The sequence below is a fragment of the Phyllosticta citribraziliensis genome (genome assembly GCF_038025025.1).
Source record: "Phyllosticta citribraziliensis strain CPC 17464 chromosome Unknown J3D65scaffold_13, whole genome shotgun sequence".
In the NCBI taxonomy this organism is placed as follows: domain Eukaryota; kingdom Fungi; phylum Ascomycota; class Dothideomycetes; order Botryosphaeriales; family Phyllostictaceae; genus Phyllosticta; species Phyllosticta citribraziliensis.
In genome coordinates this window covers 557,112-570,242 of record NW_027117350.1, presented here as the reverse complement: position 1 = coordinate 570,242, position 13,131 = coordinate 557,112, and the positions used below count along the sequence as shown (strand labels likewise).

The 13,131-nt window shown below is 56.9% G+C and overlaps 5 protein-coding genes across 5 annotated transcripts; 2 read left to right on the top strand and 3 right to left on the bottom strand.

Annotated features, from left to right (window-relative positions):
- Positions 1–345: 345 nt before the first annotated feature.
- Positions 346–1,639, bottom strand: J3D65DRAFT_135553 (uncharacterized protein). Its single transcript, XM_066793936.1, has one exon. It carries the CDS (start codon positions 1,508–1,510, stop codon positions 530–532), a length of 981 nt encoding a protein of 326 aa, XP_066650820.1. The 5' UTR covers positions 1,511–1,639; the 3' UTR covers positions 346–529.
- A 3,359-nt stretch (positions 1,640–4,998) lies between these two features.
- J3D65DRAFT_639424 (uncharacterized protein) lies at positions 4,999–5,349 on the bottom strand (the record flags this gene model as incomplete). Its single annotated transcript, XM_066801710.1, has 1 exon — positions 4,999–5,349. Exon 1 carries the CDS (start codon positions 5,300–5,302, stop codon positions 5,000–5,002), a length of 303 nt encoding a protein of 100 aa, XP_066650819.1. The 5' UTR covers positions 5,303–5,349.
- A 549-nt stretch (positions 5,350–5,898) lies between these two features.
- Positions 5,899–7,373, top strand: J3D65DRAFT_560620 (velvet factor-domain-containing protein; the record flags this gene model as incomplete). Its single annotated transcript, XM_066797476.1, has 2 exons — positions 5,899–6,419; positions 6,722–7,373. 2 exons carry the CDS (start codon positions 5,899–5,901, stop codon positions 7,371–7,373), a joined length of 1,173 nt encoding a protein of 390 aa, XP_066650818.1.
- A 684-nt stretch (positions 7,374–8,057) lies between these two features.
- On the top strand, positions 8,058–10,441 carry J3D65DRAFT_639419 (CTP synthase N-terminus-domain-containing protein). Its single transcript, XM_066801709.1, has 6 exons — positions 8,058–8,128; positions 8,181–8,213; positions 8,281–8,321; positions 8,391–8,452; positions 8,505–8,976; positions 9,037–10,441. The coding sequence occupies exons 1-6, from the start codon at positions 8,104–8,106 to the stop codon at positions 10,159–10,161; spliced, it is 1,758 nt and encodes a 585-aa protein (XP_066650817.1). The 5' UTR covers positions 8,058–8,103; the 3' UTR covers positions 10,162–10,441.
- Positions 10,392–11,779, bottom strand: J3D65DRAFT_135407 (NUDIX hydrolase domain-like protein). Its single transcript, XM_066793935.1, has 3 exons — positions 11,561–11,779; positions 11,444–11,478; positions 10,392–11,235 (listed from the first exon to the last, which is right to left on the bottom strand). Exons 1-3 carry the CDS (start codon positions 11,600–11,602, stop codon positions 10,623–10,625), a joined length of 690 nt encoding a protein of 229 aa, XP_066650816.1. The 5' UTR covers positions 11,603–11,779; the 3' UTR covers positions 10,392–10,622.
- Positions 11,780–13,131: the final 1,352 nt, after the last annotated feature.

Below are 13,131 nucleotides of genomic sequence, written 5' to 3'. Positions count from 1 at the left end.
CTGAGAGCATCATGGACGAATAGAAAACGAGCGTGAGCACAATCACAAGCGTGTCCACGGGCAAGCGCAAACTTTGTTCAACCAACCTTGCAGAGCTGCGGAGCTTTGTCCCGGTTCGTGGTAGCTCTTGATAGTTTGACTGATGCAACGCCGTTTGTCCATTGATGCAACAGCGCTGATGTCTTTCCCTGTCCACAACAGGTCACATTTTCCATATTCCTTGTCAGCCCAGCCACGCACACACTCCTGGCATGAACCAACAGATTTCGGTTCATCAAGCACGACAGCATTGACTTCCATCCCCATCGCATCCAGGCCAGCGCACAAAGAACAAGTTCCCTTGCCCATCTCCCACAAGTTACCGAGGGGCACCCAACCGCCCTCCTACAGCGGGGGAACCCACATGCCCCAGGCCACTTGCAAAAGCCAAAAACATCTAAAAAGTCCCGGCGTTTGTTCAACTCGGAAAGGAGGCAAGTGAGAGCGCTCTGATTGGCCGTCGATGGCTTGCTTCTTTCAAAACTCTCCGCTACCACCAATGCACGCTGCAAGCGTCCGCGCAAACTGGCTGGCTGACCGTCAACCACGTCGCCCGCTTACGCCCCTGGATCGACATCACAACACGCCACTGTGCGTTTTGGGCTTTACGAACGAGGAAGTGAGTAAATTGGCTTGGTGCACGGTTCTCCAACTTATGAGCAGAGATGCGACGGAAAGATGAGAAGATGCGCGATGCTGCCAAAGTAGCAAAGACGCTCTCAGTCGTTTCATTAAGTCCAGTTCGTGATAAGCTGAGCGGACGATCGGGCGAGCAGATGAACGGACGAAGAAGCAGCAGGAAGGCAACTTGGAGGGTGTTGATTAGAACCGGTGGTGGAAAAGAGCTAGGGAGGTGTGGACTTTTGCTACAATTGTGGGGCTCTCCCCGGTTTCTGCCGTCACTGGACAGCATAGTGGCAGATGAAAAAGGCGGATCCGCTCTTCCTTTCCGATAAGCGCGCAAGCGCGCGGTTGCGTGGTCCCGACAGAATCCGAATCGACCCCCAAAAGTTGTCCTCAGCCCCGGGAGAATGAGGGAGCCAGATGAAAAGAGGAAAAGAGGAAAAGAGGAGGCGAGAGGAGAACGAAAGCTTGGAGAGCCCGCCGACTTCGGCCTCGTAAGCAAGGTTGGCTCCTCGGTCATGGACAAGCTATGGAACTTGGCACTTTGGTCATTCCATTGTCTTGGTCTTGTGCTGTGCCGCTTGTGAGAGCGGAGGTGCGTGTAGTCAGTATCTGCATTTGGCGAGTGCGTCGACGAGATAGACCAGGTGAGGGAGCAGAGGAGAAATCGGGTCCTTGTGCTCACATAGAACAAAGAGGAATTTGGCGCCGTGTGCCGTCGGTAGACCCAGATCTTGATATCACAGAGCGGATCACCAACCGTTGGTAAAGGCGGAAGAGAATGCGCTGGGGTCAAGTCTTTGGGGTGCTTAACATTCCCAGTATGCTGTTTTGATTCATGGAGCATCGGTCGGATCTAGAGAGTCATCTCTTTCACACCTGCAATGTCATCACTTTTCTTTCGTTAGACAATAGTGAATCGGCTGTCTGCTTCTGCATCACCTTTTGCACACGAGGTTGGAGGCGCCTAAACTGCGTTGCTATTCATGAACACGGTCGTATTGCAAGAGCTCGTCTCATGCTGCTCCGCACAGTAGATCTCAGGATGATATTGGCAGGATACTTCGTATTTTACCCCGGCGCTCGTAGCCGCGTCTCAAAGATTGGTGGAGAACTTGACCAGAGAACTTGACCATCTTTGCATAAGGCAATGAATAAGTCTGTACGAGAACGGAGATCGAGTTGATGGAGGAACGGTTCCGGACTGCAAAACAAGATACCGACATGAGGTTGGTTTGAGGGGATAGTCAGTAGGTGCGGTAGAAAGTAAGTGTGCGCACAAGCGAACACATCGAAGGATCGTGATTGACACCACAATACAATCCCCTCTCCAGTTACCATGACATCAAGTTCGGTAAGCAATTGCAAATCTCTGAAGCGTCAACAGCGGGATTTGAATCGGCATTCGAAAAGGGCATCAAAGATGTAGTCAGAGTTTTGAGACAGAGTAACCGACCTCCAGGAACCTACGAAGGGGATGTCGATCTTTTCTGCGCATGATTCTTAGTTGCGGATCCTTCTCCCTCGAGCCTTTTTTTGACTCTCGTCGCAATCGGCCAGCATCGAGGGCCTCAAATTGAAGGCCAAGTCCAGTTTATCGGACAACGTCTTCCAAAAATGCCGACCTGACGGAGCCCCCACCACAGCAGCAGGCGCGGGTAAAATTCGCAAAGCCAGTGCCAAAGATCTAATATATTGGATCGGCAGCAATTGTTTGGGTTGATCGAGCCCGCAACCCCGACGGAGAACCTGGGCGGAAAGACGGTACGTTGGGCCGAATTGCGTCGTCGACGACGGACGGGAACTCGACAAAGTTTTTCTTTTTGCTTGGCCGACGTTTGGTTGTTGCCCGCGCTCCCGCGTCATGGTAGTTGACGTGCTGCTCCCGATCCGCGATTTCCTGCCTTGCAAGGAGCGTCATTGCGCTTTTTTGGATTTTGTTTGGCAACGGGACAAGTTGATTCGTCGATTTATGGGCAGGCGGGGTCAGTTTGTCAAGTAAATGAATTATGCTCGATATCAATATTCAAGAAGCGCGGAATATGAAAAATTCAGAAATATTGCGCAACAAACACATTCAGGAGAGAATGGAGAGCTTGGCGTTTGTTCGGTTAGCCATGCCACAATCGAGATGCAGACGAGGCAGCGAGGTGTGCTCAACCAAAAAATGGGTTGACAAGAACCCGGGAATCGGAGCAGCGGCATGCTGATCCTACGGTCATTCCCGACATCTCCAGCCAAACAGCGCGCTCGAATCACCGCTGGTCGTCGAGTCGTCGTGGCCAGGGTTTGTAGCTAGTTGCACCCAGAGAGCGGCCGGAACTGGCCGCGAAAACCAGGTGTCAGGGATCGGGAGATCTGAAGCAAGAGTGATCGACTCGAGTCACGACGGTGTCTTCGCGAACGAACGAGACAAATATAACCCAAGGATGCGCAACATGGCTTCCCAAGGCACTTCCAGGCATCGGTTTACAGTTACCGATTGCCGACACCATGCTCCACGGCCATAGCCAAGCCAGATCCAAAGTTGATTCTGGAAATGCCAGTTTTGGCATTCAAGATGGTACCATCCGTGACGGCCTGAGATGAAAAATCTCTCATGTATTGGATCTGCCGTTTCAGTGATTGACTCGTTCTCGAGGTGTCACTGATTACTGTTTCGATGAAGCGGACACATTCAAGGGCTTTATATCCGATGATGGCTGAAGGGGACCGTGCCGAATCGCGAACGGGACTCGACATGTGCAATATTGACTTTGCGAAGAGATGTCATGCGAGGGAACTAAAGAGTGTTGGCTCACGTTCGTGTGGGACCGAGGGCGTTCTCGAATGCCAGTTCTGGAAGAGCAGTCACATTAGCTTTTAATCAAGCGCAAAGAGCAAAATGATTAAGCACCCAAACGCACATGGTGGACGGGATGCCAAGTGTCTCATGGCGCTGATGTCAGCATGTCCCTGCCGGGCAGCGGTTAGGAAATGGTCGAGTGATTGGACGGGCGGTGACTTGTCGGTGTGGACGTCTCTCCACTCATGCGGCTCTCTGAACAAGGTGGTCGGCAGTCGGAGGAGGACCATGTCGCGGAAGATGCCATCCATGGGGTGTCAAGCCTGGTTCCTGGTTTTGGTCGGATGGGATGTGGGTGATTCATGACAATAAGCTCACGCTAAGGTCGACATGGCCCGAACGCCTCGCCACGTCCCGCACCTCCACCAAGCCAAACCAAACCCGACCTGTTGACCTGACGTCCCCGCATCACATCACAGCCAGAGAGTCGACGCCCATCCTTGGAGCCGCCCTGATCCGGCCCGATCGAGGTCAACATGTCGACGCGCCGTCTATTGAAGCCAGGGACATCGGAATACGCAAGCGGAGAAGCTTCCTGTTACTGTCGGCTGGTCCCCGGTTCACGTCTTGGGCTTGCAGCTTCTCCCGGGTCAGGGATCACGGAGATGATCAAGGGAGGGATCCTCACATGACAGACTCGTCGAGTCGTCGTCAAGTGTTGCGGCAAAGGCGTTGATCGTCGCCGGGCCTCTGGACGCAAGCGAAACGAGCAAACGCATGCATCAAAGCTCCACCGCCACACCCGCCCGCGTCACACAAACGCTATCGAGAGCTTCATTCCAGTCGTGGCGCCCTCGCCGCATCCGGGACGAGGGAGAATCGTCGACGGCGGGCATAAAGCGAGACGAGCTGCATCACCATCCCCAACTTTTCCCCCACAAGGCGGGCTTCCGCGCACGGGTCGCGCACGACATGGCGACTCATCAGGTTCGAGACATGGCGGCAGCAAACAGCAGACCGCCAGTGTTTTCATGCGCGCTTCGGTGGGCCGCCTTATATAAGGCTTGGGAGCGGGTGCCGAGGGCGACACCACAGCTCCCAGGACATGGGTGTGATGCGGGCGTTGCTCAAAGCATCTGGTGTGGCCGTTGACGCCGAGGGAATCAACCCATCAACGGCAGCTAAGGGGGCCCGTTGACAGATGCAGCGATTCCTGGTTGCCAGTCGCACACTTGTTGACCATTCCATCATCCCTCGCATGTCTCGTCTCGTCTCTCGGTCGGTCTTGTGTGTGTGCTGGCAGCCTCTCTGCCACCGACAGCGACACCACACGTCGACGACCACCACCACCACCATCGCAGCCGAGTTGCATGCCAGATCAATTGGACGTGACACATGCAGCGCCTGTCGATCCGAAACACCGCCCAGTGCCTGCCCGAGGGCGAGAGGGACGAACAAAAAAAAAAAAAAAAAAAAAAGGACAGGACCCCAGCGCAGGCGGTGTTCGATGATGCGCGACGAAAATGCGCTTCTGCACCTGCATGACAGGTCTTAATGGAAGAGAAACGCCGGCTCCTTGCGCCCTCTCTCCCGGCCGGCGGGACAGGCCACAGGCCCACAGGCCCAGCAGCGTGTGCTTCTGTAAGGTGCGAGTAGTGCGCCCCCCAGTCCCAGCTCTCTGCTGCCCGGGCGGTGCCCCCAAGTTTGACGCACCCCCGGCACCCGTCCTGGCCTGGCTGTACCAAGCAGCACCGACTCTGTGCTGGAGCTGCTCAGAACCCAGAGCAGCAGAAGCAGCATAAACCGAGTTAAAAATCCTGGCCTGCCGCCGGAACGCCAGGCAAGCCATCCCATCCCAATCCCGTCCGTCCACCCACCCCCCACCGCCCACCACCCTCGACTCTCCACCCTCTCACACAACGCACTCTACTACCTACAACATCCGCCGACGCCGCCGCCGCCGCCCAAGCCCCCTCCGCCTCTCGCCTGCCCCGGCCCTGCAGTGGCCATCACGGCAACCGGTGCCACAGCCGGTCACTCGCTCTACCAGGTTGTCGCAAATGTCTGGCGTGAGGCTTTGGCATCCCTGGAACAAAGTGAGCGTAGCGGATAGCCGAAGCTACCACTGATCCTGAATCGCTGCTCAAGGGGCGTCGACTCGCTCGCTGCCCATGTCGATCCAGAGACAACCTTGACACCGCGGCCCGTTCGTGCCTTTTTAACCTCCGTATCCGCCACGCTGGGCCCTCGCGCTGGACGATTGTTTCGACCTCACCGACTCTGGCATTTGGTCTGCGCTCGCCGTCGTCCCAGCTGTTGCGACGCGGAGCTCCCAATGCGGCTTCGTGCATCGCCTGCTGCTGCCGACTCCTATTAACACACGTATGTCCCGACCTCCAGCACCGCCGCCGCTACATCCTCCCAACTCGTCCGACGACTCTACCATGGCCATGACCGAGACTCAAAACCTCCCACATTTCCCGCCGCCGCCGCACTTTGGCGATCCCTATCGCCGTCTGCCCCAGCCTGTCCAGCTTCCTCCGCTCTCTATTCCGAGAGACCCTGGCCGGCCAGACATTCCTCCATTCCTCTCTCCCTCTCAACGTTCGCTGCCTTCTATCCACTCGCTGCCCACGACCACGGCCGCCAGGCCAGAGCCACGGACACAGACTCGCTCTGCAGCTCCGGTCGAAAAGTTGCTTCTCTCCAACCCTTATTCCCCGCCTCGCTCGGACCCTCCCTTCTCTCCACCTCGTCACCAACCAACCCACCAGCACCACGTGCACCATCAGTATGGACGCCAACCTTCGCCGAGGACCATTCTGGATAGCAAGCCGCTCCCAAGGGACCCAAGGGACCCAAGGGATCCAATAGGCCGTTACCCGCCGGAGCCCGTCAGGCGTGCTCATCCAGAGCCGTCATATCTTCCACCGGCCAACCCTTTGCCTCCACCCCCGAGGCAACACCAACAGTACCAAGCGCTTCCATCACCTAGCTACACCTCCAGCTACTCTTCTGGCAGCACGTCCTACCGTACTTCGATAGATTCACATCGCAGCCCAGGTCCACCATCCTACGGTCCTCCAGTTTCATACCCTGAACCAGCTGCTCCAGTCCCAGTCCAAAGACAGCCACCGCCGCCACCTCCCAACGCCATTGCAAATCCTGGTCCAGGAATCTCGCCCAGCACACCCTACCGCGGGCCACCACCAGATAAGATGCAAGTTTCGTCTCATCTGTTGGCCTGGCCAATGTTGCTAACGGAACCTGCAGTCAATACGAGTATAAACTCATCGTGAGGCAACAGCCTGTCGCAGCACGAGCCTGTGGCTTTGGCGAACGCGATCGACGAGTCATCGACCCCCCTCCTATTATCCAGCTCCTGGTGACAGATCCAAAAACTGGGCAGTCGGATCCAGACGAGCTGCGGTACTCACTCAACGTGGTCCACTGCACCCTCTGGAATGCCGACGGTACGAGCGAGGAGACGGCTCTTGTTCAGCCTGACCGACGGACAACTAGGCGGCTCATGGGACAGCTTGTTGCATCACCCTCGGTGGCCAAGGACGAGCACGATGTCGAGGGATGCTTCTTTTGTTTCCCAGATCTTTCTTGTCGAACCCACGGGCGATATCGCTTACGTTTTGTCCTCATGCGCATCGATCCAATGAATCTCCACGTCGGGGGGCTCATGCCTATTCTGACCGAAGTACTGAGCGACGTATTCCACGTCTACACTGCGAAAGATTTCCCAGGCATGCGCCCGAGCAGTGCGCTTACACGGGCCTTGAAGCTTCAAGGGTGCAACATTCAAGTCAAAAAAGGAAACGAGAAGGCGCTGGCACGACGGCGAGTCAGCAACATAAGCGAGGAAGAGCAAGACGACGACGAATCCAATGCAGGACGAAAGAGGCGTCGAGAGTAGAATTTTGATTGAATCACGGATTGCCCGTGGCAAAATTACGGTCTGTCTGAATCACGAGCATTATGGGTTCATTTTAAAGCTGGCATGGCATACCCACTTCGTTGGCCCTCTTTTGAAGCGACGTCTGTTTGAAGAGAATCGCCTTAGTGTTTTGAGTTTCTCGGAAGGTCGTCAGGCAAGTTATGCAGCAGCATTTTGCCGACCGTGTACGGCGGCGGGAGCATTCTTTGAATCTTCTGATGAGAAATTTTGTCTACGACTTATGGAAGGGGACTTGACGACCGGCACGTGCATGAATTTATGGAGGAATGCGGTAATAGTGACGGATAGTCTTGTACGAAGAGATGGGCGAGAGAATCGACTTGATATACTGCTACGTTGACCTGCATCGACTGTTGTGATCAAGAGCGGCAAGCGACGACGCGAACTGCTCGACGCGAACTGCTGCAGCTCAAGACACGCCAAGACATGTTGGACGGCTAGACGCTTCAATTCCGCGTCGCGCTAGAACATGTCAACAGCGGCATATTGATGCGCGTTGGCGGACTGCAAAGGGACGCGTTTGGTGAGGTGGTTAGAGTTTGGACCGGCTCTCTCGCCTCCCGCGACCTCAGCCCTAGCCGACTGGCCCCACCCAATATTTTTTCTCGCGGCCGGCTCCATCTTGCTCTTTTCTTCCTTCCCCCTGGCAAGAGCCAGGAAAAGGCACAATAACCTCGAGACAATCATCATGAAGTACGTTCTCGTGTCTGGAGGCAAGTCTCGATCATCACCTGGACCTCCGACGCGCTCTCTAACTCTTTGCAGGTGTCATTAGCGGCGTTGGCAAGGGCATCATCGGTGCGACCGTCCCTCCATGAAATGGCCGCGAGTCGCGTGAACTCTAGCTGACCCGACGCGTTTGAAGCCTCGTCGACTGGCCTGCTGCTCAAGACGATTGGACTTAAGATATGTAGCCCGCCGCAACGCGTCCACTGCGCGAGTGATTCGGGCTCAACATGCTGACCGGCTATGCACGTCTCGTCTATCAAAATTGACCCGTACCTCAATGTCGACGCGGGTACCATGAACCCCAAGGAGTATGCGCTTCACTCGTTTCGGGCCCCGAGCGCCTGCTGACCAGATATCAAGGCACGGCGAGGTCTTTGTGCTCAGCGACGGCGGCGAGGTCGACCTCGACCTCGGCAACTACGAGCGCTACCTCAACATCACCTTGACGCGGGAGAACAACATCACGACGGGCAAGATATACCAGCATGTCATCGAAAAGGAGCGCCGCGGCGACTACCTGGGCAAGACTGTGCAGGTGGTCCCGCACATCACCGATGCCATCCAGGCGTGGATCGAGCGAGTCGCCAAGATCCCCGTCGACGACAGCAACGAGGAGGCCGACGTCTGCATCGTGGAGCTGGGAGGTACGGTCGGCGACATTGAGAGCATGCCCTTTGTCGAGGCCATGACGCAGCTGCGGCACCGGGCTGGCAAGAACAACTTTCTCAACATTCACGTCTCGTACGTGCCGACCATCAACGGGGAACAAAAGACCAAGCCCACCCAGCACGCCGTCAAGAGCGTGCGCAGCGCTGGCCTGATTCCCGATTTGGTATGCAATGAGCCGCTCCGCACACCCTGGCGCAGTTCTACTCACGCGCCGCTTTTTTAGATTGCCTGCCGATGCGAGCGCCCGCTGGAGCGTAGCACGATTGAGAAGATTGCGCACCACTGCCAAGTCGACGTCCAGCAGGTCGTCGCGGTGCGCGACATGCCCACAATCTACCAGGTGCCCGTGCTGCTGGAGGAGCAAGGCCTGATTCCGCTGCTCCGCGAGGCCTTCAAGATCCAGGACGCCATTCCGCCGGCCATGGTGAGAAAGGGGCGCAAGATCTGGCAGCAGTGGAAGAGCTTGACCGTCACGCAAGACCACTACTACGAGCAGGTCAACGTTGCGCTGGTGGGCAAGTACATTGAGCTCCACGACTCGTACCTGTCGGTCATCAAGTCGCTGGAGCACTCGGCGATGCGATGCCGGCGCAAGCTCAACCTGATTTGGGTCGACGCGGAGCACCTGGAGCCAGCAACGCGCCAGAGTGACCCGGCCAAGTTCCACAAGGCCTGGCACGAAGTCTGCACGGCATCTGGCGTTCTGGTACCGGGCGGCTTCGGCCAACGCGGCACCGAAGGCATGATGGCAGCGGCAAAGTGGGCCCGCGACAACCGTACCCCGTACCTAGGCGTGTGTCTGGGCATGCAAGTCGCCGTCATCGAATACGCTCGCACCATGTGTGGCATCGCGGACGCCACGTCGGAAGAGTTCAACGCCAAAGCCACGGACAAGGTCATCGTCTTCATGCCCGAAATCGACAAGGCCACAATGGGTGGCACGATGCGCCTGGGGCTCCGGCCCACCGTCTTCCAGCCCGGCAGCGAGTGGTCGCGCCTGCGCGCCCTCTACAACAACGCCCCCGAGGTCCTCGAGCGCCACCGCCACCGCTACGAGGTCAACCCGACGTACATTGAGCGCCTCGAGCAGGCCGGCCTCACCTTCATTGGCAAGGACGACAAGGGCGAGCGCATGGAGATCGTCGAGCTCAAGGACCACCCCTATTTCGTCGGTGTCCAGTACCACCCCGAATACCTCTCGCGCGTCCTCGACCCCTCTCGTCCCTACCTGGGCTTCGTCGCCGCCAGTGCCGGCTGCCTCGAGCAGGTCACGGCCAATCTCAACACTGACGGCATCGACTCGCCCGTCAATGGCGTCAACGGTGCTGCCAACGGCAAGGACTTTTAGGAGTTTCTACGAAATCCACGCGAGTGAATCATTTCGGACAGGGGAGAGCTTCGTTTTTGGCACAGGATGAATTTGGCTGCCCTGAGTGATGACATTAAATTAAAAAAAGATGGGGGGACGGTTGGGACACGGCTACATCTCACCAGGCGGATGTAAACCTTTCGCTTTTGCGGGGCTTTCTTTTGGCGTTGAGGATGGGACGGGCGAACAGGGGGAGCACTACCATTGGCAGGAAACTGAATGGGTTCTTGATGATATGAATTGAAAGTCTAGGTCTTGGATCTAATGGTCCATGTGTGTCTATGGACGTGTGCCCGAACAGGACGAGTTCTGTCTCATCCTGTCACAATCGTGAAAGCAATATGGGATGGCGCGAGAGTGGTTAGCTGCCAAACCTATCCTCTTGACAGACGTCAAACAAGCACCAAGCTCCCGTCGTCTCCATCTCTTCTCACCTACCTCTAAGCCGAAAAGGGCTCGCTCGTGTTGAGGACACCAGCCCATTTCTTGGCAGCCTCGATGCCCTCAGCCAGCGTACCCACCCTGGCATCAATGGCATAGCCCTCCTTCTCCAAGCGCACACACTCGGCGTATAGGTTGCCCAACTCGACGCTAAAGCACTCGATGAATTCATTCTCCTCGAGCTGCGTTTGCCTGACGCCATCGGCATTCTCGGGGGCCGTGACGTCAATCTCGACGTGCACCATTTGCAGATTGCAGTTGCAGAAGCCCGGATCGTTGTACATGATGGGCGAGACGGTGGCGTGGGCAGACGAGCCGGGCGACGCAATGGCGCGGCCTATGTAGCCCGTCTCTTCGCGCAGCTCGCGCAGGGCGCACGTCTCGGCGCTCTCGCCCGCGTCGATGAGGCCGGCCGGCACCTCGATGCAGACCTTGGCGACGGGCGGGCGGAACTGCTTTTGCATGAGCAGTCGCGGCGGCGCCGTTGGCGACTTGGGGTCTACGAGGAAGGCGAGGATGCCGACGCCGTCGATGGCGGCGCCCTCTGGACGTGTTGTACGCTGTGCGGACTCCCAATCGCGGGTTTGGTTCAGAGGGTCGGTGTAGGTTGTTCTGGGGCAGAGAGGATGCGGTTAGCGGCGAGGCGGGGCGAGGTGAGCGGATGGAGTGGAGGCGAGGTGGAGTGGACGAGGGCGTGTTTCGAGCAGTATTCGGGGAGAGAGGCGGAATGGCGGTGGGCGCTGTCTCGTTTTCCAGCCGGCAATGTGTGAGGTAGCAAAGTACTGGAGAGAGGCAGAGCAGGCGGTGAGAAGGAGCTTACTTGACGAGGCGCGTCCAGCGCGCTTCCCGGGGATCCTGTGCCGAATCAGCGTTGTGGTCTGGTGGTCATGATTCTCTTTCCTCGGTCCGTGGGTCGGCGTGGTGGTGGTGCACGTACAAGAGGCTCCTCCTTGATGATCTTTGCGTCGGCGGCAGACATGATGGACAGGGGCGCTGGGGGTCTTGTCTGGTGGTTGGATAGGTTTCTGGTGGTAGAGGGGGAGAAGTTTGGTGGGCGGTGTCGGTGGTGCAGCTGCCCCGCGTGTGCTGTGAGCGGATGACGTCCGGTCCGCCAGGGTCCGTCAGGTCTGGTCCACCGTTCGTTCGTTGCTCCTTGCGCGGGCGGGCACTCTACTCGGCTCCATCAACATGCGGTCAAGCCCGTGTTCAACACCACTCACTGCTTCTTTGCCTTGCTTCAAAGTCGTCGTTTGTCTTTTCCACATATCCCGGTTCACGTCGCCTTCATTTCATTCCCCCATGTCCGTCCTTGCTTGGGCCACAAGTCCCGGGTCTCAACAGTCGCACTGATTCCTTCGCCCGCGCGGTTCCGCTTGATCGGTCATGCCTCTGGCAACGACACTTGAGGCCTTTCTCTTTCCCGACACTGCCCTGCAGCCATCCGGACTCACCATTCCAAGTGGTATGAAATTACCTCGTCGGCGTCCAATCACGGCGGGCCACGGTCGTCCGTGTTACTTGCGACAGCTCGTACGCTCCCCAAGGGTCCCGATGGCCCAAACTAGACGTGGTGGAAAGTCGCAACATGCAAACTGCCGTCACCAGATCTCGCTGACCCGGTTTCCTACCTATACTAATCACAAATACCTTGGTGCCGTGTCACTTGTGTGAGACATGAAGCAGCCGCACATGCTCCATCGATTGTGGGTGCCACAGACGGTAGCGCTCGCCTCTTGGCCGACCGCTAGAAAAATTAACCTGCGCTGTGTGGCCCAAACATTTACTCCATTTCCACCCTCTCGGATTTTTCTTCTTTCATCCTCACAGCCTCGCTGCAGGGATTTGTATATCCTCCGACGTATCGTTTTCCATCGAATGGGCTCCTTGTCTCATGCTTTCACCGCCAGTTCTGTCGGCGCATCTGGGTGGTTGCAATTCAAAGCGCGTCCGATGCCCATGTGTTGCCGCGCACAAGGCACACTTGGCTGCTGCAGCCCGTAGCACATCTAGTAAATGCGGCTCCAAATTTCCAGGTGGTTGGTCTGTTTCGCCAGCCACTTTGACGCATGGAGACTTGGTCCGACACACAAAGTCATCCGAATCCCAGGGGTCCGTCGTTGGTCATCTCTCCACAAGCAGCATTCCTTCAGAGCGTAAGCCAATCCAACTCACCACGGCTGTCCCACCCTTTTCTCGTCACACTGCCTTGGTTCCAAGCTCTTTTCTTTCAAGCTACCAATCGCTGTTTAGGACATTTGACCCTTTTGGCCAGCCACAACCTTTTTTCTTTTGAGTGGTCCAGGAACGGCCATTGAGGAACTTGCCGACGGGCTCGAATATGTTTTTCTCATCATCGGATGACTGCTTGTCTTGGACCTTCAGGAAATCTGAGATTGTTTGGCTTCGGCAGTGACGTGGTCGGTGCAGAGCAACAGTCATGTCAGCAGCACAGCCAGAAGCAGATGTTCATCGTCTTGGGCGGCCTGTCACATGAATCCGATGAAAAGC

What these genes read in the sequence shown, in the direction of transcription:
- J3D65DRAFT_135553 (XM_066793936.1), bottom strand. Translation starts at nt 1,510, where the DNA reads ATGCTCCATGAATCAAAACAGCATACTGGGAATGTTAAGCACCCCAAA.
- J3D65DRAFT_639419 (XM_066801709.1), top strand. Translation starts at nt 8,104, where the DNA reads ATGAAGTACGTTCTCGTGTCTGGAG. An exon ending in GTACGTTCTCGTGTCTGGAG is followed by an intron (nt 8,129 to 8,180) that starts GCAAGTCTCGAT and finishes AACTCTTTGCAG; the next exon opens with GTGTCATTAGCGGCGTTGGC. An exon ending in CTGGCCTGATTCCCGATTTG is followed by an intron (nt 8,977 to 9,036) that starts GTATGCAATGAG and finishes CCGCTTTTTTAG; the next exon opens with ATTGCCTGCCGATGCGAGCG.
- J3D65DRAFT_135407 (XM_066793935.1), bottom strand. Translation starts at nt 11,602, where the DNA reads ATGTCTGCCGCCGACGCAAAGATCATCAAGGAGGAGCCTCTT. An exon ending in TCATCAAGGAGGAGCCTCTT is followed by an intron (nt 11,479 to 11,560) that starts GTACGTGCACCA and finishes GATTCGGCACAG; the next exon opens with GATCCCCGGGAAGCGCGCTG. An exon ending in CGCTGGACGCGCCTCGTCAA is followed by an intron (nt 11,236 to 11,443) that starts GTAAGCTCCTTC and finishes TCTCTGCCCCAG; the next exon opens with AACAACCTACACCGACCCTC.